General features: G+C 38.6%; 1 protein-coding gene across 1 annotated transcript in view; it reads right to left on the bottom strand.

Moving 5' to 3' along the window:
* Positions 1–417: 417 nt before the first annotated feature.
* Positions 418–27459, bottom strand: part of NHLRC2 (NHL repeat containing 2) — a 35184-nt gene continuing 8142 nt past the window's right edge. The window contains exons 4-12 of the mRNA XM_072339927.1: positions 25376–25831; positions 23588–23709; positions 22385–22514; positions 13018–13117; positions 12317–12548; positions 11733–11855; positions 10508–10717; positions 8732–8957; positions 418–5822 (exon numbers count right to left, since the gene is read on the bottom strand). Of these exons, the coding sequence (XP_072196028.1) occupies positions 5554–5822; positions 8732–8957; positions 10508–10717; positions 11733–11855; positions 12317–12548; positions 13018–13117; positions 22385–22514; positions 23588–23709; positions 25376–25831 (1868 nt within the window). The 3' untranslated portion in view covers positions 418–5553. The remainder of the gene's footprint in view (positions 5823–8731; positions 8958–10507; positions 10718–11732; positions 11856–12316; positions 12549–13017; positions 13118–22384; positions 22515–23587; positions 23710–25375; positions 25832–27459) is intronic.

The raw sequence follows: 27459 nt of genomic DNA, 5'->3' as shown, positions 1-27459 counted from the left end.
GCACCAAAGCAGGAGATAGACGTGCTGCAGAAGCTAAGCTACCCCTTGGGATCTCTGCAGCAAGCTGAAGTGTGCAAACAGTCCATGACTCATGCAGCACAACATTTCTCATCTGTCTAATGTGCAGAAATGGAATGAAACCAGATCTCGTTTTCCAGGTTGCTGAATAAACCTGAAGATGGAGAGTCTTTGCGACTCCAGAGTTTTAGCCCAGGTCCATGAATGGCCAGCTGACACTTGTGGCTGCACAGCCCTGCAGGAAAGGGAGTGTGAAATGAATGGTGCCTGTTAGAGAACAGATTCAACTCACTTGTAACTCCTTATACTTGTATAACTCCACTGTAACGCCTTATGGCATACACATTTCATTGTTTCCATGTCTCTCTTGATGAAAAAACTGACAAACAAATCAGATCATGAAAGATAACATTTTTAATGTTCATATTTTTCCATGAAAAAAACCTTACAAGGAATAAGAGGTTTCACAGGAGAAAGAATACATTCTTCAGTAGCTGTTCATTTGCTCGCTGAAATCTGAGGCTGACATTTCCTCTCCGGTGTATTTATTTATTCTCCTACTATTACAGGACATTTACCTTTTACTTAAAAAGGATCATAATCCACAAATATTGTTAAGGAAGATAAAACAATCCCCATATTTCCACCTGAAGAATGCAGAGACGTTTTTTAAGGTGTTAAGTGCTCGACTGTGACTTCGTCTGCTACTGTTGTACTGCTGGATGCGAAGACATCCCAACATCAGAACCCAAATGCAGTGATACGGTTTCATTGTGAGAGTACCCGACCCTTCATAGCTGCCTCTACACACAGACCTCTCTTCCAGTTAAATCATCTTTGCTGATCTGTAAGAAGAGGGAAAAAAATCCCAACAGAAAAAGCCCCAAAGACCAAAACCTTCCCCCTAGAATACCAAGAATTGTCATCCTTGCCCATTTCAAGTTTCGCCCTCCATCTCACTTGCACTGCAATTTCTGCAAGGTGTTTGAAATCACCCCGCCAAGTTTACTCCTATCTCTCACGTGCACTCAAGAACAGCTTCAGAAGCATGTTCACAAGACTGCAAAAAAGACTTGAGATTGAAGTACTTCATAAGGGCAGGCTGAAGGAAAAGCACCTGCACTTCAGCTTGGTTCAAAAACACAACAGTGCAGGAAAACCGATCCTTACAGTTTCAGAATGAGCAGAGTTACAAAACAAACCAACAAAAACCAAAACCCAAACTCACAAATCGGGAAGCTCAAATAAATTCCCTGTTGCAGTCAGTACTCCAGCATTCCTATGAAGACACGCTTTCAAGTATTTTCATTCAAGGCACTGATGTTTTTCCTTCGGTCATCCTGATGCAATGAAAGCCCAGCACTTCTGTCACGCTGGGCTGAACCACTGTCCCAGGAGATACTTGCTGCTATCCCTGGGGAGCCCGAATTTCACCTTGCTGCAGTTTTGCAACTGCCTCATCATATGTAGAAGAGAGTACAATGCTCTTTACTAAAATAAATAGCCAATAATTGAAGGAACAGAAAGATGCGCCTCCGTCACTTCATTCTGATCATCTCCCTCCTGTAAGCAAGCGATTAGGAATGAGTCTTTCTTGATGCTCTCACAAAATGCAGTTTTATCCATGGTTTGAGTCACAAGATTTGATCATTGAAATAAAACAAGTGGATGAAGAATACATACTTACACACCTTTTCTCAGGCCAAGCAGATAAGGCATTTACATGAAACTGTAAACTACTCTCTCATGTATTACTCATCTGGTCCGGACTTGCTTTGTATCACATTACCACAGTATTACACAAGCACAATGCCCTACAAGTGGAAGACGTGAGGCAAAATGTGAACTATGAAAAGCTGAACCAGTAGAAAAACCCAAAAAGGCATGAGAGGATCTAATATAAAAAGGAATGAACTAAAAATGTGTGCATAAAATGCATGCCCATCAATAACACAACGTAGGCAGTCAGCATTCCTCCTCTACCTTCCATGGAGAAGAATAAACTACAGAGAGATGTTACTGAATTCAAACAGAGCGAAAAGCCATGAGAAGGTATTACTCTCCTTCTCTGAAATGACATTATCTTTCTCCTAGTGAAATTAAAACTGTAATTAAATACAAACATCTCCTGGAACTTTTAACATATTCATTCACAAACAAAAGCTGTTCTAGGAAAGCAAACTGTCTTCTACTGTAGAGTGCAAGCGCAAGCAAATTTCTTTAGAGATTTGCTACAGTAATTTGTGACTTTATTAAGGTCTGATGCAAAACCTGTTAAAGTCGGTGAGAAAACACGATGTGAAAAGGCTTTGAATTACATACTGGAGCTGGAAGTTCAAAATCTGTGAGTGCTGAGCCATACCAAATCAGTGGTAATTTGCAGTTTTTGTATCGGGAAATACTACAAGCTGAATTGCCATACAAAGAGATGGCAGCCATCTGATTTTTCAGTGTTTACAGACAGAAATCAAATGTCCTATTTTTCTAAATAGTATTTCAAGGATTCTTTCTGGTAACCCAACTGAAATTTCTGCTGCTTGTACAAGTTACATCCTGTCTGGTTACATCCACAGTGCTTGTTGCTTTAGTGTAACTGCACCCTGTAAGCCCTGGAGAAAGCAATGGAAACAGCATCTCTTTCGTAGGATAAAAGTAAACAACATAAGCTCTTAAAAAGCACATTATGCTAATTATAGAGTGTTCAAATGTCTGTTCAGCTGATGCCACAAGTGAAACATAAGTAGGGACTCAGTGAGTTTGTATGCTATTTCCTGGACAAACAAAATAGTGTCAGGCTTAATGTGATAGATGCCAGTCATAGTGAACACACAGAGTGAGCGAGGATCAGAAAAACCCCAGTAACTTCATCAGGGAGAGCTGGAGCACGCTGATCATCAGCTGCTCCAAAGACAACAAGGGAGAATTATTATAGCAGTGTCCCTGTGTGAAAGCCATAGAGACAGATCAGGGTTAAGAAGTTCTCCCTTTTACTCTAAAGGGGTTTAGGACTTACAGGATGCAGGTGGGGAAAGCATTTTGTGACATCCATCTTTTCTTTGTAAACAACAAGACAAATGTACTTTTGAGATGGTCTCACACACCTTCTGCCTCTTTTAGCACAGTCATTACATGCAGTAACAGGGAATGTACTAACAACGGCATGAATTTGCTACGTCCCAAGTTTGTGTTGGATACACTCCTTGTTTACACAGGATTCACTCAACTGCTGCAAGACAGACTTAAAGGAGAAATAAAATAATCAAACACATATTCCTACCGTTTTCCTTGAAATACAATTACTTAAAATTTGGCTGTGATACAGATTTAAAGGTCCTTTAACATCTGAGCCTGGATGTTAGCTGGATGCTCATGCAACACTTTCCTTAGTATCTGCTACCACTCCCTTCCAATAAGGTTACAGTGGCTCTGAATGTGCCTACCACACTAAAAAGGGAATCTTGAAAACAAAAAACATATGACCCTTAAGCACATGTTGACAGATGCATGTTTAGACAGAAGACATATCTACAATACTATATTTCAGCATTACAATTCAGATTACATTTGTTGCAGCTTTTTTTTTCTCCTGGGTATGAGAACAGAAGGCAGCATTTTATGATCCTGTTCAACTGAAACACATTTTTCTTCTCTAATTTCCAATTAAAATTATATTATATCAGTCTAACTGCTGAGTTACGAACTCAAGGTAACATTAAGAGTTCGATTCGTTATTCTGAACTTCTGAAACTAACACTTGGGTGTTTTTCAGTAAGCAGCAGAAAAGCTGTGATCTGGCTGGATGCTGAGCTATGGTTTCCTGGCCTCCATCCAAAGTTAGATAAACACCAAATAAAATCGGAAGGAGTTGTAATAAAACGTAAGAAATGATAAATGCACCAATCCATTTCTTTAGCTTCATCCTTCCAGCGGTATTTGCAACCTCTGAACAAAGCAGCAAAGCTCTACCCTTATTCAGAACGGCGTACGAGATTGAGAGGCTTATCCAAAGGAAGAGTGAATAAGAAAAAATGGCTTCAAGAAAGCAAACAAACAACAGAAACACAAGAGAAATAATAGTTCAGTCCTTGCCTTGCTGACAGGTGGTGAGCTAATCACCATTTCTTCTACTACAGGGAACTTACAGATAGCCTGGCACTTCAGTAGGAGGAAAAAACACACCAATCCTTATGGTCCCCCTGAACAAAAGCCCCTCGAGTTCATGACCCACGTGTCAGTCAGCTTGTAAGAAACATCAATGACAGATCATACTGCGGAATGACTGACAGGTGTCAGCAACCATGATGACTGCTTTAGAAAATACCACATAAAAATACTTCCACGAGCACACTTCATACTATATGCAAAAATACTATCTTCCACCTTAAATTCATCTTCTTAGAACTGATTCTCATAATCAAAGCACTGACCCTAATCCAGCTGCCACTTAAGCGCTGTGGAAATCCTTCCCATTTGGGTAAGACACTCATACATCCTCCTGTATTCCTGGTACTTGCTGTGGCAAATTGATCACATTTTTCTTGCAAAACAGTGAAGCACCAAAGGCAGAGTTCAGGAACACGACTTCAAAGTATTTTGCTCCAAGATGAAATCACTGATCTTCAGCAAAACATCAGAACCTCCAGACATGATATTTTCACATGCATAGCTCTGACTCAGAGGCCACCATAACAAATGTATGTGTGGACAAAGAGTGACTTCAAAAAACCCTGACCTGGACTTCAAGAAGGCAGCGTTACTCCAAATATTTTAAGCTTGCAAGAAAGAATCTATCTTCAGACAATGTTTTACATTGAAATGCTAAAAGTGAGAAAGTGATTCACTTGCTTGAAATGGCTGACATTTAATTTTTGCACTTCAGATAATCAAACATTTTCTATCACTTACCATAAAATGTAAGTCAGTACAGATTAGAAAGATTCCAGCATGGTTTTATGATATTTTTTTCCTTTACAAATATACATCAAGGAGGCACATTCTTTGCTAGAAATGAGTGTGATTCATTTATGGAGGAGCTTAAACACTTCCTGTCACAGGAATTTTTCCATGAAGCTGCGCTCTTCATATAAGGCAGTCAGATTGAGTTAAGCAAAACACTCACCTTAAATAATATCAGAGCTACACTTAATTTAAGATCTACTTTCAAAACACACACGTGCCATAGATGCTGTTCAGAAAAACACACAAGATGCTTCTTTTGCTGCCTTGAGAAAGAAACCATTAATTTTGACATTCTGTTAAATTTTAAGGGCACAGAAGGAATCAGGAACTGTTAGTCTGAAGTAATCCAATGTACAATGCAAGGAACTTCTTACAGTAACGTCACAAAGCAATATTAGCTCTTTCAGAAGGACTTGTTGCTCATTACTTAGAATGGCACAAGTCCCGTATATTCACAATTGGCAATAGAGTCTAGAGCTTTACAGTATCAGTGCTGCTACTGTAATGAAAAGAAATGAGGTTGTGATTACAAATTTTCCCATTAAAATAAGAAACTCTGCTTCATTTAACCAAGCACTAGTTAGTTATAAACGAATGTGTTAGTTCAACTTGAGTCAAACTGCCTTGGTTTGTACTTCCTATCTGCAAAGGCTGATTGAATGAGATTCCTTTCATCATGCAGGCACTGCTATCTTTACTGCAATAGTAGAGGCATGCTTTGATAGCCAGGACAGCTTCAGCTGATAGACAGACTCTTGGTAGCTGAAAGGGAATGACAGTTTGACAGGAAACATCCTTAATTTCTCCAGATAGATACTGTCCTTGAAGCAGCCATGCATTATTATCTGCAAAAGAACAAATGTTATCGTTAGGATATTTAACACCATATCTGAAACCAACAGAAAACATTAATTTTACCTATGGAACAACATAGCCTTTCTTTACAGTTGTTTAAGGGTAGAAAGATCCATAGCTTTGCTTCAAACTTGTGGGCACACATACAATAGACCTTTGTTAAATACAGTGATCTGCAATTTGTCCTATAGACTCTTTATAGGATATTAATACATTTTTTTCTGAGATACATAAGCAAAACTCCTCAGATCAGTGGGCTGTTACACGTTTTCACCCAAGGTCTAATACTGCAGGTAAGGTAACTGCCATACATGCACAGAACTGAAGGCACTTCATGACACTTCCAAACAGAAATGTTGGCTTCATGAGCAGCATGCTGAAATTTACCAATGTTCAGACAGTCACAGCACAAATGGAGCTTGGCATTTATTATTTAAGAGCGTGTGAACTTAAAAACAAACCGTACAATAAACAGTCATTGCATTGTTCTCTGCATTTGAGACCGGAGTGAGATGGATGAAGTGCTCTTTCTGGCATTTTTCAGAAAACACATCAAAGCCGGATCTGGAAGTTATGAGCTTCAAACGACTTGTCGAGGTTAAGTCACTCAGCTCCCTCCAGCTTCACTAATCCTTGAAACTCTGACGTAGATCCCCACCTCAACAATATTTAGAGATGCTGAAGGCCAAAAGGTGTTCTGACGGCCCTGAAAATATTCTATTGGTACTCCAAAGGCACAAACAGTAGTGAGAAACTACCTAAAATCGTGAGGTATATCCACAAATTGCGGATGCTCTACCGTCTTTGTTGAATGCTTTTACAAACAATCAATTTAATTAAGCTATCACACGGAGAGTTTGACGCTTTGAAAGCTGGCCAAAAAATCATGAGTCACAAAATGTGATGTTTAGTTTCAGATCGCTTTAATTGCATCTACAAGCTGTAATGACTATTAACATGTATTCATCATTGTAAAAGTCAATATGGCACGTACATTCAGGCTGAGAACAACCGCTAAAACTCAGCAGAATTTTAGAATCCAGCAGCGTTTCAGCAAAGAATGACTTTTCAATGCAGTACAAATGGGCAACAATAACTGAAATACATATGTTCTGTTTAATGCTTCTAAAATTTGACAAGGAAGCTGAAGATATACGAGGGTGGTTTTTTTTTGTTTTTTAAACTGTTTAGCAAGGTTTGTTCTGCTCTTTAATGGCTTAGTGGGTATTTTATTAACTTACCCCACGAGGTGACAACTCTCTGCACATCACTGACTTTTAGGGTACGTAGAGTGTAAAAACAAATGTGTTCATATCACACAATCTGAGTACTAAATGTCATCCCTTCAGCTCCAAGAAGACCAGTTCATGGTGGCAGCCTTACTTAAGCACACAACACCTACTATATGATACTACTTAGAGACACGGGTATTTCAGAGAGATGAATAAGTTAAACACATCAGTGTTAAAGCACATGAGCCATACCTGATTAAATCAAGAGCCAGGCAAGATTGTGTTAACACATAAAGAATGTGCAAAGCCATGGGTTATTTTGTAAATGGTCTTTCATATGGTAGTTGGTTCAAATGGTACTTCCATATGAAAGGTTTACTTTGGAATGGTACTTCCAAGGGCACTGACAGATATTCCTTTCTGAGTGCAGCTGGAACACTGGAAAACATTGTCTCCAAACACTCACTAATGGTCACCCCTTGCGAGGCTTTTCAGATAACCTTACTATTTTTGTACCAAAGAGAATTTCAAGGGACATGCTCACACAATCTAGTCTACCAATCACAACTACGGACAAAGTAGTGTCCAGAGTAAGGACAGTAATGATGGGTACAATTAAACCCAGTCACGTGCAATAGGAACATGTTCCATGTGTTCTTTTAAATACTTATTGAGAGAGATTAATTTAGACTCAGGACTCCCATTTCAGCTTCTCAAGAAGCTTTCTGCCAGAGAAAGGCAGTGAGACTGAGATGAGCCATTCATAGAGACAGAGTAAAGAGGGCAAGCATCTGAGAAGGAAAAATCTCAACTGTTCTGGGAGCAGCACCTCTGCACACCCTCCCTGGCTGTTTCTTTCAAGGAAGTTTTACAAAAATTAACACAGCATGCATTAATTCAAGCAAAAAGCTGCAGTCTGCTGTACCAAATGCTTTGGAGTTGTTTTTTTTATTTGCTTGATTTTTGTTTAATTCTTCCCACTTCCATTTTCAAATGTAACAACTCTGGATGGAATTTAGCATATCACAATGTAATGGCATATCACAATAGCAACACAGACTGGGAGGGACTCTTCGGTTCATCAGTCTGAGATCCCTCCTATATGTCTTGAGTATTGTGTTCAGTTTTGGGCTCCTCACTACAAGAAAGACACCAAGGCCCTGGAACGTGTCCAGAAAAGGGCAACAAACCTGGTGAGGGGTCTGGAGCACGAGTCTTATGAGGAGCAGCTCAGGGAGATGGGATTGTTTAGTCTGGAGAAGAGGAGGCTCAGGGGAGACTTTATTGCTTTCTATAACTTCCTGAAGGGAGGCTGTGATGAGGAGGGGTTTGGCCTCTTCTCCCATGCAACAAACAGGACCTGAGGAAATGGCTGCATGTTGTACCAGAAGAGGTTCAGATTAGACATAAGAAAGAACTTTTTCTCTCGGAGAGTGATCAGACACTGAAAAGGTGGAGTCACCGTCCCTAGCAGTGTTCAAGAGGCGTCTGGATGAGGAGCTACGAGATATGGTTTAGTGGCTCATGGTAGCGGATGGTAGGACTAGATAATCTTGTAGGTCCTTTCCAACCTTGTGATTCTATGATTCTATGTGCACATAAAGACAAAATCTACTTCTCATCTTACCTACACCTGTTCAACCGATAAAAGAACATAAGCACTTTACCTTCTGCAGTGATAAACCAAGCATTAGGTGCTTCTTCATTCAATTTTGAATCTGGAGGGAGAGTCAACTTCAGTAGAAACTGAATTGTCTGACCGGGAGCTGCACTCAGTGAAGGAAGCTGAATGTTTGGAGCAGATTTAGGCAGTTTTGGAAGGTTTGCTATTTGGTCCTTTTGCACAGACGGATGATCTGTAACATCGCGGGTCTCTGGATTCAGGATAGGCAACTATCAATAGAAATCAAAGGATTAATTTTCCCTTGTACTGGTACAGCAAAGAGGCTTTCCAAACACAATCATACTTTCATAGCTGACATAGACTAGGAAAACTAACACATCTACAGCTACTGCACTGAAACTCTGATAGAGTGCAATAATACTGCAGTGACAGGCAGAGAAAAGGAAGGATGAAATGACTTCTTAAATTAGAGGGATGAAACTCACTGATCCCTAGATGAATGTTTACTATTAAAATCATAAAATCCATCCCTGTTTTACTGTACCCACTACTTTAATTGAAATCTTCAACATTTGCCTCAAGTCCAAGAATGTAACTCTGCAGATTACACAGCAAAGCAAACAGCAGTTTCCAAGAAAATGAACCAAGATGTTGCATGGCATGAAAATACACACATACATGAAGATTGCATACTGTGAAATGCAAGAAACTTAGAAGAAATCAGCAGGACAATTACATCATATATTTATGAGAACATTAAAATGTGGTGCCATTATAAGATGGACAGCAGTGCAGATCTGTTTTGCTTTCATGTTTACAAGCACACCAAGCACTGCTGGATTTGAAAGTGGATTTCATTTGGCAACTTGAAAGCCCCAGATAAGGAATACATGAAATTCTGCACGGCACACACAAAAACTTCATGCTTTAAGTAAGTTTGGAAGCTCAGTGCCATAACAATAAAATTAAGACATCACAGTACACATTTCTGACATATTTGGAACCATAATCTTTTGGTTTTGGAACTACAGCCAAGCGATGGCAACAACTCTGCTCTCCTCACAGCAGTTATGTTATAGAAATGTTTGGTGACTTTTCTCTCCAGATAACTGCAGCAAGCTACTGCTTCTGTGCTTTATATTCTCAACATTGTACAAATTTTGGGGTATATTTAGAGATCAGAAACACAGATGCAGAAGTGGAGACAACAGTGTCAGCAAATATAGAAGCTGTTACAAACACTGTGGGGAGAAAGTAAGCTGTAGAGCAATAAGCTAGACGGAAATACACAAAGAACAAAGGGTAAGCTCTGCCCTGCAGTACAACAGTTTATGCAGTAGTAAATGTAGAACAGATGAAATCTGGCAAAACTGACACATCAGATTGCCATCTTATCCTTGGGATAGACTACGTACCACACTTTAAGTCAATGGCCTTCACAAACCACACCTTATGCCTTAATTAGAGGACCTTGTAATTGATTTTAATTCCATTCATTATTAAGAGTATTGCTGTTGCTCACAACATTTTCATATTGAGAAACTGGGCTACAGTATTTAATAGCTCGTATTTCATTATTATTATTACTTAATAGAGGGTAATCACTGTTTTCATGCAAAAATTGCCTTCCAAGGACTAGGGCTTTGAACAGCATCCTATCAGATGATGTTTGTTTGTCAGATCATCACAGAACATTATGTGAATATAGTTACCAAAAAGTTTATTAGCTACATGATGTTTTACTCCATTTGCCAAAGTCTGTAATAGCAATTTTCACCAAGACACGCCACTGTTGGACTGTTCACTAAATATCACTTGCCATGGATAGAATTTTTGTTTCCAAATCCAGCACTTTAATCTGGTGATTATTTGTGTCCGCAACGTACATCAAACGGCCATTTTCTTCAATGCACAAACCTCCCGGTTCATTAAAAGTCGACTGTGTAAAGCTGGAGCCAAGAACATTGCTTGCTTCTCCTGTGCCTGCCAGGGTAGCACAGTTCTTCATTTTGGGATCTACAACCTTAATCTAAGATTTAAAAAAAGACATAAAAAACAAAAAATGACAAAGACTTTCTGAAAAAAGCCACCAGAATTCATTATAATTTATTATATTATATTATATCCCACATTTTCTGAAGACAGTGCTAAACTTGATTCTCTTAGCTAACAAGCGTGTGTCCTATAAGACAGGTTATCATACTTTGCCAACAGGCATCTCCCTCCTTTCTTCCTGGACTTCATTCAGCTTTCTCTATTTAAGGCACCTATCCCTTTGGTATAAACATATGCTGAACAGCTTGTTTTTTCCTTGTGTTTGTTGCCACTGTGAAAACATTTGCAAAACAGGAAGACAACAAAACTGGGAGGCAAACTTTTAAATATGTTTTTCTAAAAATGGGCAAGTTATTCTTTTTTTTTTTTCTTAAAGTAATATCAAAAAAGTTGATGGTGTGTAATGCTTTGAACAAAATCTCATTTGCTCCTGAGGTTTTAATGATTGATACCTACCTTGGTCTTCAAGTAAAACAAACTACTTGCTTTTAATGCAATTAGTCAACGTACAGCTAGAAACTTTATGAAAGCTTACACAATGTCATGTGAAAGCAATCACAAACAGCAGTGTCTCATCTTTGAATTCCAAGGGGTAACTCAAAACATGGCTGAGGAAAAAGGCACTCTTCTTGCTCTCTCAGTTTTATCAAACCTGCAGTATGCCTGAATAAACACTCCTAGCTGTTTTGCCATTGTTCACCACCTTTAGAAAGATATTAGGAATGAGTCTTTAGTTAGAATGGCACAAAACTGACCTTCCTCAGGGGGCCACCATATCAACACAGCAGCGTATGGGAACAAAACAATGGGTATAGAGAAAGACTCATAAGGAAGGAAGGAAGGAAAAAGAACCCACAAAAGAACTCTTATCATTTGTTTCTTCAGCTCAACCAAGAACACTATTCATACATTCTGAAAATAATCTCTTACAGTAGTAACAATTGTGAAGAATTGTGAATCATGTACACATCAAGCTGCTACACGCTTACCTTATGATTATAGGAATCTGCCACATAGAGCAGTTTTCTTTTCTTGTCCCATGTTACTCCTAGGGGATGCTGCAGCTTGGCATTTATGCCTGCTCCGTCCACATCACCAAAGGCAAACAAATTCTGAAGAAGTACGTTATCAAATGAAATGATTTGATTATTCAGTGCTGGTATTAATTTAAACTGTTAGAATTAAATGGAAATTCACTGACAAAAAAAAAAATAAAAAAATCAAGACAACTTCAAAAAAAGGATATAGAAAATGAGGAAGCGAGGATGCTAATGATGGAAATGGAAATTATCACATTTAAATTATCGGTATGAATCCAGCTGGCTTTAACGACCACGCAATGCATTTTCAGTTCAACTATCTGATAAACAAGTCAAGTTATTTTGTATCTGAGGAGCAACAGTCTGCACTATAATCTCAGCACCACAACTGGCACACATTTGCATTCCAAGCAGTGAAGTTAAGAGACTGACGGCCACAGAAACTAATTTACCCTCTCACCCCAAAAGTGGTTCCTCCAGGTCAGGCTTGAGAAATATTAGTAGGGCAGTGTGGGGAAGTTTGAAGTGATTACCAATGGATCTCTCTCTCCTCCTACAAGGTGCTTCACAGCTCCGTCTTTCAGAGAGATCATTCGCACAGTGCTGCTCTCGCTATCTGCTACAAAAAGGCAGTTCCATGGTTCTTCAGAAGCCAGAGAGAGTCCAGAAGGTTGTGCAAAGCCGGCCTTATGAGGGTATGCATTGTTTCTGTTCTCTTCATTTCCGCTCCCAGCAAATCGAAGACAGACTCCTTTCTTTAAATCACTAAAGAAAAACAGTACTTATTTTCAAGAACAAGTCTTACATACTTCAGATGTTGTGCATAAACGCAAAGTACAGGACGACCACTTGTGAGTTATAAAAACAGCCGTACTATTACAGCACAAGAAATTACTCAAAGGCTTTATGCTATCTTTTAATGCGACTTGGTTTATCATTCACTACTAGGTAATTCAAATGGAATGAAAAGTAACATTAAATTGTACAACTGTACCTTACTGTCATGTAGCTTTTTAGCAAAGGTAGTATATTTCATTTCCTCTAACAGATGTGGGTAAAAGCATACAGACATTAAAGGACAGAAGCCTTTTCAGTGTGAACAGCAACAGCAAGCTTTAAGCTACATAAAGGTTGAGATCAATCAATTTAACTGGTTTATGTGTCTCTTTGGGGTTTGAAGGCTAGTTATCCAGACAAACGGCAGTTTCACATGTCTCTTATTGCAGCTGCTTACCTTCCCTTGGGAAGTTTTCCACCTTCCAACATCAGTGCCCATACCTGATGAATGCCTGCCATTGCTATCCATAGAACATCGTCTTCCTGGGTCCCTGAAACTTTAAAAAAAATAGGATATATAAGAACGGATGAAAAAGAACCAAAAAACAAACACCACCCTTTGTAAATGTTTCATAAAACAAACAAGCCAACAAACCAATCCTGACATCCCCACTACTTTGCCTCACTGTTTGCCACAGGAAAAACCAAAAAACCAACCAAATAAGCCACAGGGCAAGAGAGCAAGAGAATGTCTTCAGTTCACCAAGAAATCTGCTATTGTTCTTACATTCTCCTCCCAAGGATACAGAATTATGATTTTAGTATCTCTCCCTATAAAAGACAATACTTCACATGGGATTTGCTCTTTGGAGGATTCTGCTGTTGGGTCCATGTTTCACTTTTCTCTTTGGGACTGTATGCTAACGAACATGTATTTATTTTTCCTAAGCATGGAATTCAGGGTGGGTTTTTTGGTTTTGTTTTAAAGTGGCAAAATCAGACACTACCAAAAGCAATTCATTATTGTTTACAGGTTTTGAGAGGAATAACAAGGATGGCACCTTTTAGTTCAAATGCTTGTGTTAATTCCTGGTCATTTATCCTGAAAATTCACATATTCATACTATATTACACTTAACAGACCCATTGAACCCAGTGGAGCACTAATGACAATAAAGACAGGGTGCAGTGTTTTTAACATAATGCAAACTGATGCTGTCCAGCCTCCAAGTTGTACTCCCTATGCACACACATCTGTTACTGCACACAAAAGATGCAGAGATATGGAACAGTGACGTTCTGATCAAGCATGTAATTTCTTCCATCACTCATATTCACCAGCCTAAATCTATGTAATTAAACAAAGCTCTCCTGGATAATATATCACAAATAAAAGGACAGAAATAGAATCAGAACATTTGAGTGCTCTCTAGCTCAAAATATATCACACTACATAAGAAATAAGTTACCTTTCTAACACCATACCAGTTTGTACACATTGAATATCACTCTTTGATTTAGTCAGACACATTAAAATAGTTTTCTAAATGGATGAATCAGGTATTGAAATTAACTACTAGCTTAACAGAAAAGCACTTCTAAATGGATCACTAGTACTTTTTAACATGCATGAGCTTATAAAACAACATCCATATTACAGCCATTCCTTCAAACAACCTCTTGGACCAGCCCTCACTCCCTCTCATTTAAAGGTTCCAAAACAAAAGCAATTATATGTACAATGCTTGCCAATATCTTAGATTTGTGAAGTCTTTTAAAATGAAATTGCCACTATTGCCCCAATTGATATTCTGCTGCTGTTCCTTCAATCCTAAATCTTCCTTAGCATTGCAGACTGCAAGCAGAAGAGAACAGCATCCCATCTTCAGCATCAATCTGCTCATTGAGCTCTCTTAGGAGTAGAACTGGTATGAATATAATGCAGTTTTGGTTCAGCCTTTCCTGTTTCTTGGACGAAGATACAAGTTTCCAAGACGGTGATCAAAGGAACTCTGCTGACCCTCTCCTGCACTTCCACATAGCTCCATGTTTTCCACTCACAGTGAAGTTCCAAGACTAAAAGTCAGACTTCTGAAGTGCCTGAATGCTTTTTGATGAGACGGAATGTTTGCAAAACGAGTTGGAAAACAAGCATTTTGTCAGCCATCATAGACATTACCAAAGCATTGGCAATATCAGCGCCCTTCCCCACACACATAACAACCCCCCCCCCCCCTCAAAACACAGAATCCCCTTTGGTTCCAGCATGCTCCTAAGAGATTTAATTGAGAAAATGATTAAGAAAACATTTTACTACTTCCTATACAGTGCATGATCTGCTTCCAGGACTTTGTGTCAGTCTGCTGCACAGTTCGCACTTTTCAGGTTCTACAATTCTGAGGATCCCAGAGTGATGCTAAAAGTGAGCTTTTCATCTTGCTGTGCTGCACAGTTCATACTAAGGGGTGTCGAAAACAGTATTGTTCATTACTTACTCTTCACCCGACAATTAAATGAAGAAGTAAGACTAAAGCTGAGCACTTCAGAAAATTCTATTCCACAAAATCTAATTTCTCTAATTCCACCCACTGCTGCTCCCCTGTGACAGCTATAAGGTTTGAACATTAAAAGGGGTCTTACTCTAATTCTGCACATCAAAAGGCTTATCAGATACAAGACACAGGAAAATAAGTATAAACATTAATTTCAAATTTTACAGAATATGCAAGACCGACAGAGATACGATCCCTTCTTCATCTGGAGATCAAGAGAGGAAAAGTAAATAAGAACAATAAGAAGGAATTGCTGTAACAAATATTTTCTTCTGGACAGTAGCTACGACAAATGGAATGGAATGGGTGAAGCACAGTAACAGTACAAGCATACTGAGTTGTGGTAAATAGGTCAGAGCTTTAATAGAAAAAAAAACAAAACCTACACAAAACTAGAAAAGCAAAACCAACGCCAATGGCCACACAGAAACCATTTTCTGTTAATCACACAGTGGTCCTGACAGTACAGAGTTTAATGTTACGTGTTCTGAAATTAAAACAATCAAAAAAACCTCAGGCTCTTGTTTGAGGATAAAGCAGCACCACTGTCATCCCTGTACTGTTCGTGCAGGAGGAGGGAACCGGGGAGAACTTCTTGCTGAAGTTAGGATAATGCCAACATTACCATAACTCCTTATCATCCATGACTGGAAAGAATTTATTTGTAAAGAATTTATTATAAAACAACATAAAAGAACAAAGCAACTCTTTTACATTTATTCAATTAAGCACCACATTCCAAACTATCTCAAGCTGCTTTAAAAATCCAGTGTAGTTTCTCCTTATTAGGGTATGTACTTTCTTATCTTTAGTGCTGCCTGTATCAAAGCAGAGTATGGCTTACTAAAGTGATATACTCATGTTATAAAGATTCACCAGTAATAAACTACAGCTCTGAATGCATTTGTGTGATGTGGTATATAATATTTCAGTGCTTTTTAAGTTCCTGAGTCTGCCTGTGCTACATATCTGTTTTTTAATAACTCATAATCCTGTTCGTACACACACTGTTTTAAATGGTTGAGGAATACTGCTGACCTTTTTAAGACACTAATCTGAACACACCAAATGGACTATCTTCTGTAGCAGGCAACATCTACTTGAAGAGATTCCATTCCCAGGCCTACCACACACTTCCAGTTGCCTGTCTGGGGACTTCGTGCTTCCTTCCAGTCTGTGAATTAAAAGTCTGGAAATCAAAGTTAATCTCACAGCTGGTACCATTGATATTTTCTAAATAGACTGAAGTTTGAAAATATTATCCGTGTCAAGTAATTTTATCTTTATAAAATGCAATAGTAACAAAGAAGATTGTTGGTACACTCAACTTGCGCAAAACCCCAGCAGGCATAAAGGGCTGATCAACAGCCCCCTCCCCTTACAGACACGTATGCTGTGTATGTATACACAAGAATATAAGTCTTGTCCCCATTTAAGCCAGTGGAAGTTTAGCAAACTAAATTCAAATCTGACTAACACAATGGCACAGAATTGCTGTTCTTCTTCCAGTGAGACACGGACAGCAAATCATAAAAAACAAACGCTTTAGCACTCTAAGTCTGGACTCTTGCATGTACACCTCATCCTTTTTGCAGGAGTAAAAACTACTGTTCTCTTTTTTCCCATGCTACCCAGTTCTCCTTCACACACTTCTGCATTGTGCAAACAGCACAAGCTTTCATGAAGCAAAACAAGATTAGATTTTCCTCCTAAGTAAACTACTTCTAACCTCTAACCAGGGGAAATCAGTGCACATGAATAGCAAGGGGATGTCAAACTTTGAGAGATAAAAGGGAACTAAAAATAGCAGCTATGATCTGATGGCTTTTTTTTTTATTAACACTAAAGTACTAATTTAGATTATCTACTGTTGGGATACAACAACATATGAAGAAACATAAGATTGGTTACATGTTTTATTCATTCTTGTGAGGAAAAACAACCGCATGCACTCAAGCTTAGGTCAGTATTGCACTCCCCCTCAACAAACTTCCCACATTGGAAGGTGTTTCAGCATCAAACCAGGCCAGTTCAGAAGCCACTCATCCTGACCCTAACACGCTCATCAAAGCCTCTCTAAGGTTTCTCAGGGATGTTTATTTTCAGTGGATCTCCATCTGGAACTGAACATCAGAAACAGCATCCAATACCTAAAAGTGTTCAGGAATCTGACAGTTTTAACATCTTTCTAATTCACAAACAAGACCTATACACTGCAGAAGGAAGAAACTGTGTAAGAAACCATAATTACAGGTACAAATACCATACTTTATATATACAGAGGGCACTGAAAAGTCATGGAATTCAAGGTATTACTGAGTCTGACACCTGTTCAGATGGTATCTGCTAAACCAAATATTTCTTTTACTATAGAAATATAGAAATATAGAATATACTATAGAAATTTCTGCTGGAAATCCAGTCAGAACTCCCATTCAGATATTATGTTCATATCAAAGGCATGTTATACTAATATCAGTATCAAATTTCTTGCACTAAATCTACAGTGAATATGTAAAATATTATTAAAGTCTATTGATATTACTATTCAGCAACACCATAAACTCTTTAATCACTTAACAACCATTTACAAGTGGATTTAGGATCCAGTTTGAGAAGTGAAGACAGACACAGCAGTCTCATGTCAGCAATGTTTCTAATGTGACTTTTGGTGCCATTCAATCCTACAGGGGCAGATGATGCCCAAAGCTCGGTGTATCTCTGAGCTTCTATTCTGCACTGGAAACCCCTGAAGAGATAAGAAGGCCTTTTGCATTTCAACTGAGTCCGCACTGATACCTCATGCACTCATATCATATATGTAACATACATTTGGAGCAATTCAAATTTGAGTTATCAAGGAAAACGTTTCCTAATTAAAGCCTGATGATATCATTAAGGAGCCCTTTAATCTTCATCTGTAACTAAGGAAAATTCCTTTCACAAGGCAGTGGAGTCTGGAGCCTCAATGCCAGAATGAGACCAAACTGGAAGGGAAAAGAAAACTGACATGCAGAAAAATATGCTTCCAAGATAGAGATAGTTCAGACACAGTTCACCAAGTAGTGTTAATTACTTATAGCTGTAGTGATTATTGCTTTATTGTACTTTTGTTTGTAAAATTAGGGGAGAATTGCTAGGAATAATTCAGAAAAAAAAACAAAGAGTATTTCCTTGGGAATGCATTTGTAATAAATGATTGTCGAGTGGAAACGCCAGAAAAAACTGTACATACTTTTGCCTTTTAAGGGCTATAAAGATTGTACCCGTCTTATAAGGTACGGTACTTCCATTTAAATAATATCTATGTAAATCCCACATTGGCTTAACAATTTCCAGTTAGTTTACTGAAAGCGTGGTCAACACTGTGCTTGGGAGGATCTATAAATAGGATACAATCACACAACTTAAGACTGGATTTTGGAATGTGAAACACACAGTTATGTCACCAAGCACAGGTCATCGTCCTTCTCCCAGCAAGAATGCAGCTATCAAGAACATTTCACACTCAGATCAACTGTGCATTTAAGCATCACTTGCTTTCAACACCCGTTGAATAAAAATAGAAGAGGACAACAGAGAAAGCTAAAAAAGCACACAGTAATTTAATAATGTATTTTTAAGCTGCTGACCCTTCCCCTGTTTTGTCTACTTCCTGCATAATCTAAGTCAATTCAAATTCCAGAACCACTTTCACCAACAGAATTTAATCTAGGGAGTTCATTCAAGACTTTCAAAAGGGGAGGGCAAAACAGAATTTTACCATCAAGTAAAGATGGCAGGGAAGAAAACTTGCTATCTGAATCCCAGCACAATGTTTGTCTAAACCCTTCTACCTTAGAAAGACATTTTTATCACCTTTCTATTAAGGGGCATATCAGTCACTTAACCTTTTTGCCTCAAGTTTCAGCATCTGTATAAAATGGGAAACAGAAGCTCGTTATCTCAGAAGTATTGTCAGGACGGCTTCAAGTACATCTGCTCTAAAGATGAACTTACTTATGCTTTTGTTAACTTTTCCTCTCAATATTTTACTCTTCAAATATATATAGAAAGCAAATTCTATCACACAAAACTGTCTATCAGTGGGGATACATCTGGCTTTGATAAGGATAACATTATATCCTTTCAGGTCTTTGGCTTTGCACATCTGATTAAATGAGAGCTTGACCCTTATGAATACAGATTTCCAGAAATGATCACAAACCACAGTACTGAACTGCACTTGGGATTAAGAAGTCTCACTCTTAAGTATACAGGGAGGTGAATTAACACAAAAAAATGTATTCGCTGAAACCGTTTTCTGTATTGTCACAACAGATGTCAGCAACAGATTTGACGACTTCAGTGGGCTTTGAATCAGGCTTAATGTCGTCTGGAATCCATGAGACAACTGAAATGTTACAACTAAGCTTTATATTTACTTCACACCTTTGTGCCTACTGCCTCAAAGTGATAATGACTTTTGAACACAACGTTGGAGGATTAAGTGAGGGCTTCTCTTGGTTCTGTGCACGGCACCTTTTATTTAGACCGCGATATGAATTTAAGTTCACAACAAACAATACATTAAAAACTTATGAAGCAAACAGTGCTGCCTTTAAACTGATCAATACTTACTCTAAGCTTTATGTAGGAAGAGGAGATATGATTGATACAGGGAAAATATTAATCTCTCAAGACATAACCTTTCCTTCTGACACCCTGAAAAAGGTCAGCAGAGGCTGTTTAATACTGCTTTCATCTCATGTTTTGATTAGTATGGCTTTGGGCACTGAAAGGAAACTCACAGCAGCATCACTTGTTTAATAACTGTAATATCCATAAATCTACATTCTGAAAAAAAAAAATGTTTCTTTTACACTTTGAATTACATAGATCTATAGAAAATAGAGAAGCATGAATCTATTTCCCATATGCCATTCCAGTACTGGCAAAAGTCAGAATTATAAATGACAAAATTTGGAATATTGCACCTTAAGCTTTTCAAACACATATAAACTCCCACAGCTTGCAGCTACGTTACAGAAATAAGCACTACTGTGCAGATGCAAACAAAAATCATTTGGGAAAGTGATTAATCACTTCATTAACATATATGGGAAAAACAGTTTTGAGAACTTGTGGACAGCACAGTGAGAGTCACCAACAGAAGTCTGCATTTCTGCTCAGGGACAGGTCTCTACTTAGTAGAGACTTCCAATAGAGGTTAGCTTCATATGGGTTTACCAAATAACATATGCATCCCATCTCATTCTAATCGACCTTATGAGAATATCCTACTACATTCAAGTGACTTGCATTAACAGTACAACTCTGACAAACTCTACCCAATGAGTTTTTTTTAACAATCCTAAGGAAAAAAAACAAAACAAGACAAAAAAGCTCAATGCAGCTCATGACTGTATCTATGCCATAAGGCATATGTGCTACAAACTACAACACACAGTCCTCGCTCCTTGTGCACAATCTGGTTGTTTTTGTGCTTCATCTTCACACAGGATCACAGCGAGCATCACTCATTCGCTTGTTCAAAACTCCTCCGATTCTTCCAGTTTCCTTGAAAATAATGACTTAATTGCAAATTTGATCCCCTGAAAACATTCCAGTTTCTATGGCACTCCCAAAAATACTGCACATGCACCAAGAATAAGTAAGCACTTTTACCAACTGCTCAGCAGTGCCGTCTACAATTTGACAAGTTTCATTTTAGTCCAGTAAACTAAATCCCCTAGAAAGACTACCTAAACCTGAAACATAGAGATTGCTGCACAGAATTCAACTCCAACTACATGTTTTCAACTTCATTTCACAAATCTAATGAAATAAATGAGACACCATAACATGAGGTATCAGAAACACCTTTCAAGAAAGCTGCTTTGAGAGGACCAGCCCAAGGCTGCTGCTCTGACATGCAAGGCTGTTTTGAGAGACTCTTGCAGGAACATCAGGGGAAGGAAATGAGGCAGTTGTCTGCAGGACGTGCTCAGCCCAAGGAACATGGGAGAAAGCTGAAGCAGGCAAGCATGGCCTGGGATGCAGCCTGGGATGGTGAAAAGGAGCCTTCAGTTTTGTTTTGTGCCATTTTCTGAGAGCTGTTATCATAAATGCCAACAACATACTCCAAGGAGAACAGACAGCAAATCCTCCACACTCTAACACTGTCTTAAAGAGGCTTCAGGAAGTGATCTAGTTCATTACCCTTCTTGGGTAAACGTCATTCACAGCAATCCAAATCTGGTGAGATCCTCTTTCAGCTTTCCTTAAGTAAGATTCCAGAGGACCCTTCATCTTTAAGGGTCAGTGACACTGTTAAACATAAAACTGATGCTTGTGGCTTACTTTAGTAGTCAAGGCTGTTGGCAGTATACTGTATATAGTGACAATGTATTTGTGCCCCATGACTACTATACAATCAGCATTCGTGAACTAGCTACATGTTACCTTATACTAAATTGGAGTGTTTTCTCCTCCCTGATGCAAAGGTTTTATGCCACAGACAATCATTTTGCTGTCGTTAAGGAACTTGCATTTGCAAGCTCCAAATTATACTGAAATGGAAACATAAGAAAGGAGAACACTAACTCCTAGTTAATAACATTTAAAAACATGGCAGTTATGTGATCTCAGGCTCAGGAGTGCATTAAGTTGATCAGGAAAGAAAACCACTTAAATCCTCAGAAGATGATTTTTTGCATGCTATCTTGCAAAGCTTTCATTACTATCCCTTGATGCTTGGAAGGTGTTTTCTGAGGTGTTCTTCTTCTATCTGTTTGAATCTATCATAACCTATTAGTCTAACAATGTCACGTCATCTAAACAGGAATACGCAGAAGTCATCAGATAAAAGTTATTTCCTAAACTCAAATATTTACAAGTGATGAGATGTCCATCCAGGCAAGGAAAGGATCTTCAGACAATGTCCACTTCCTGTAAAATGCAGCCACTTCTTCAGTCATCCTGCCATAAAGCACTGGCTTAGCAAAGGCAATCACAATTTCCTTCCGTATTTTGACTGAGTAAATACCTAACTTTCTGTGAAAGACTTTTTCTTCGGAGAGGTTAACAGCTCACATTATTTCAGGATTCACATCAGAAATTTACACTCAGTTGATAATGGTGATAATTATACACATGAAACTACCAGTTTTTAGACTCAATTATAAAGTATATCTGAACATTTCATGCTTCAGGTTACTACCATAACAGGAAGACATTAAGCAAACACTCATGCATGGGAGATTTTGTTAAAAAGCTCAATTGAAACTGCACCTGAACTTCCGAAGACCACATCCCATGGAGAGCTGATAGGCTGTTCTTCTCCTTTTGCTCCACCTTCTTTATCAACACCTTGGATCCCAATTCCTGCTACAGTGGTCACAATTTCTAATTCCAGGTCAATCTGTAAGAAGTAAAAATATATACGTTAAATATACAACAGCAACCGTAGATAATAGAAGTAATACAGATAATCTGAGCTAGCTATGTAAAAAATGAAGTATCTTTGCAAGTAAAACACAGATTCTAATAAATTTCAGGTATTTGTTTCTGAAGGAAAATTGTTAATCTGACCATAATACTTTCTGCTGGTGGTAGGAGGGTAAGGCAGCAGGGAAAACAACTGACTGCACTTCCTTGCAGATGCACCAAAAATTAACACTCATTTGGTCAGCAATTTTAGCAGAAAGAATTAGAATTTGCTAGAGAAGTGTTTCAGATGGACATTGGATATGGATATTTTAAACTTCTATAGGAATATGCTATAAAAGCTCAGATACTGTAAAATTATTTCTTGTCAGCAGATAAAATAATCTATACAAAGGAAATTACTTTTGCAATTCACTTCATGCCTTGGAGGAAAAAAATATTTTTTAGTTCTGCAATTTAAATCTATTTATTTTTTCTTCCCCTTTTGTTTATATTCTAAGTGACTTCTAATATCTCTTTTAATAACCAGGTCATACAATATTGCTTCAGCAAACTTCTCATTATTCTAAGTTTGACCTCACTGGGCTTGAGATCCAACTCCAATTAAATATTAACAGCAACATTTCTATGCTCTAAAAACTTGCAAGTGTTAAACAGAAAAAAAAAACCCCACACAGATCAAAGCAAACTGTAGACCCAAACATTTGGATATCCACCAAACAGTAGGAGTACAATAACTTCTGATAAGAATCTTCCACAACTGGAAGTGAAACAAAAACCACTTCTGCTTCCAGCACTAAGAATAGTTATTTCTTATAACAGGAAAGTAAGAGTTACTAGAAGCAGTGCATGGCTTCATTTGAAAGGAAATACCAAAGATATATGCGGCCATTTATAAAACCACCATTCAAAAGCCTTTTTTAGGAAGCTATTAGGCCAAATTTCTTTCTTGATATTGAGCGTATCTGTAGATTAAGTCGCTTGATATAAATTTTCAAGTAAGTAGGGCAAGGCACAAGAGATTAAATTTTCGTATGGAAAAATTACCTTTCTAATTAGATGATTTTCTGTATCAGCCACGTAAATGACATTATTTTTTATAGCAACGCCTTGTGGTGAGTTGAAAGCTGCCTCTGAAAATCTGCCATCTTTTCTTCCACTATTTGGACCTAAAAATGAATCAAAGCAAACTCAAAATTCATTTTAGAAAAAGGAACTGGACAATAAACAATCTGATTAAACCTGTAAGATAATCACATATTCTAAAAGATGCTTCCATGGTGCCTTGTACAGTTCACATTATGTACATTTTGTTAAGCCTCGTTTTAGTCACTGTGACATGTCATTGCTACAGCCTGATACTAAGTTTTGAACTTGTTCTCCACGAGTTCTCCACATCTTTAAGATTAACTCTCAGAGAAAAGTCTTAGTAGGGTTCTACATTGCTCTAGTTGCATTTAGCTAAGAGACAAAAGTAAGTGCAGAAGACAACACCCAAAAACTCTTTTTTAAACTTTATTCCTAATCACAGCAAAGCAAGTCAGCAGCAAAGACTGCACATTCCAACCTCAATTCCATTTCAGTGGTTTTGATCTTAATGTAAATATAATGAAACCAGTATTTCACTAGCAGCACTTCCTCATTACTAATAAAAACTTAGCAAAAAGATGACACACAACAAATCACATGGAAGAACAGTGAGAATGATGGAGTGACATCCTTCTGCATAGCACAGTGAAGAAATAGGGAGGAATGTGACCTCAATAAAACAGTATCAGTGCAAGGATGGTATTTCAGATGGAGTAGCATTTAAAGTGCATCAGCACTGTGTGTCAGCAGAAGACATTTAGATTCATGAGTTACGTGCGCAACATGATGTATGATGCAAATATAGCAATTTCAACCTTTGTGCATGCTCACATTTATTACTGTATTCTCAACTCAATTACACTATTTTCTGCCCACGGAATTATTTAACTGCGTCACTAAAATACACAAACTTTTACGACTTACTGCTGGAATACAATTCAGACATGAGCAAATATGAAATACTGAGGTGTGCTGGATTCCAGTAGTCCCCTAACTAGGACACAGCGCAGCACAGCACAGAGAGCCATCAGGAACTGAGGTACCAACTCAGAGATCAGGACACTTCCCTCCAAGCTGCTCTTTACTGAACATCCCAGAACACTGATGGGTACTTTGCTGGCAGAGACTTCAGCTCACATACAGAACAGAAGCCAAACTGTCTGACTTCTGTCATAATAAACCCTGTTTGTGTTTCTTGTAGAAGAGCATTGGGACTGATGCTTTGACCAAGGTTCACTTGGATCATGACTCAGCGCACTGTTTGTGCCGCTGGTATAGGGAGTTTTAATGATCCTACTGAGTGATGATCTTCATTCCAAAACAAACAAAAAGCACCCCTGAAACACACCACCACCATAATCCAATGTTCTCTTTTTCCTCTTGGAAAGGGAAGCATTCTTATCTTTTCCCTATCTTGCTGCCAGATGTAAATATAGATCACTTAAATCTAAATGCATTTGAAGCTCTTTCAGAAGAAAGAAAAACTGTATTTTTTTGGCTGTCACATAAAAATACAGAACTCAGTTAATGAAACAAAGAAAAAAAAATAGAGACAACTCAACCAGTTGCATAATAGTCTCTCATTGATAGTACTATGCTTTATCCCTCCCATGTCCAGTAAAAGTGATTTTCTGAGGAAAAAAACCCATTCTACCAATGCTCACGAATCACCAGATCATAAGTGCACCACAGAATATAGTCCACCCCCAAGCAAAAAAGTCCATAACAAAATTTACATAGCCTTACCTCCAATAGTGTGTAGAATTTGCCCATTTTTCAGAGTGACCAAAATCCTGTGATGTCCAGTGTCTGCTATCACCAGCCTTTCTCCTGACTTATCTACTGTCACTTTGCCAGGAAACAGCAGGGGAGAAGGTGGGAGGGAGTCTTTGTACAGCTTTATTCCAATATTGTTATCTTTAATTTGTCCTCTGTCCTTGTAGAATTTCAGTGCTATTGAAGTAAATAAAAACAACTTCTCTTTGTGCCCTTCTCCAACAAGCGAAAACAGCATGTTTCCACGAGGTCCAAGAATGACCAGAGTTGGCCAGCAGGACACTTCTAGTTCATGCCACAGTGTTGCATCTGCATCGTTTACAACAGGGTGGCCAATGTCATACCTCAAAACTGCACTCTTAATGTTATCCAGAACTTTTTCGTTTGGAAACTTCGCTGAATGAACACCAATAATAACAAGGCCATCTGAAAGGAAAAGTGAATTATTACATTTAAACATATTTGTATTTCAGTTAAAATAGTAAAAACGAAGAAGTTACCCTCCAACGTAACTAAGCACATTTCAGAATGAGGAGGGATGAACAAGTAAAAAGAATAATATGTCACAAATAGTTCTTCTTAACCTCTGCATATTAAGGCAGAAAATGCTTTGAAAATAATTATGGGTAAGCTGCAGAAGTTCAGCTGGTACTTTGTTTTCTCAAGTATTCACGATACCTCTTTGGCGTCTGATTCCTTTACACAACTATGGTGTTTACAGAAAAGTAATACTTTTCTATTGCAAACCAGGAACCGCAAATATAACACTGAACTTTAAAGTAAAGAAATGAAAGGTACAGGCTCTTAAAATCAAAACAGTACCCCGTGTTTCACATAAAGCTGGCAGCACCGGAAACCATGAAAAATTTAAAAAGTGGATTAAATCAATTTAATCTCCAATTTTAATCCCTCTTCTTAATGTTTATAACAAAATATCTATATTTGGAGAATAATCAGTAGTATAGAGATACTGCATTTGAATTCCTAGTATGAAGGTTCTCTGCAATGTCTTCATCAATGGCACTGATGATAGGCTTGAGTGCAACTTCAGCAAGTCTGCTGATGACGCTGAGTGGAGCAGTTGACAGATTAGAAGGAAATGATGCCATCCAGAGGGATCTTGACAAACTAATGAGGTTCAACATAGCAAAGTGCAATGTTCTGTACTTGGGTTAGAGTAACCCCAGATACATATACTGACTGGGAGAAGCACACCTTGAGAGTAACCCTGTGTAGAAGGACCTGGGGGTATAGGTGGATGAAAAACTGAACGTGAGCCAGCAGTATGCTCTTGCAGCTTGGAAAGCAAATGGTACCCTGGGCTCTATCAGAAGAGGGGTGACCAGCAGGGACAGGGAGGTGATTGGCCCTCTCTGCTCTGTCCTCATGAGGCCCCATGTAGAGTACTGCATCCAGGTCTGGAGTTCTCAGCACAGGAAGGATGTGGAGCTGTTGGAGAGGGCCCAGAGGAGGGCCACAAACATTATCTGAGGCCTGGAGCCCCTATGAAGACAGGCTGAGGGAACTGGGCTTGTTCAGCCTGGAGAAGAGAAGGCTGCAAGGAGACCTCACTATCACCATCTGGTATTTAAATGTGGATTACAAAAAGAAGGGGAATCAACTTTTTACTTGCATAGACAGTGATAGGACAGGGGGGAATGGTTTTAAGCTCAAGGAGGGAAGGTTTAGATTGGATGTCAGTGGGAAGTTCTTCACAGAGAGAGTGGTGAGGTGCTGGCACAGACTGCCCTGAGAGGCTGTGGATGCTCGGTCCCTGGAGGTGTTCTAGGCCAGGTTGGATGCGGCCTCGGGCAGTCTGGTCTAGCATTAAATGTGGAGGTTAGTGGCCCTGCCTGTGGCAGGGGGGTTGGAGATTCATGATCCTTGAGGTCCCTTCCAACCCAGACTGTTCTTTGATTCTGTGATCTTATGAAGGTACTGGATAAGCACAAAGTAAAATAATTCAGCTTGTATACATGGAATAGACAGCATCAGCAATAAATTGATCAAAAAGCACACAAATTAAATGCTTGTTTATTTTCCCACTTCAGTGA

Source organism: Excalfactoria chinensis, chromosome 6, assembly GCF_039878825.1.
Source record: "Excalfactoria chinensis isolate bCotChi1 chromosome 6, bCotChi1.hap2, whole genome shotgun sequence".
NCBI classification, from domain to species: Eukaryota; Metazoa; Chordata; class Aves; order Galliformes; family Phasianidae; genus Excalfactoria; species Excalfactoria chinensis.
Note: the sequence above shows the minus strand (reverse complement) of the source record. Positions and strands in the feature narration are given on the sequence as shown.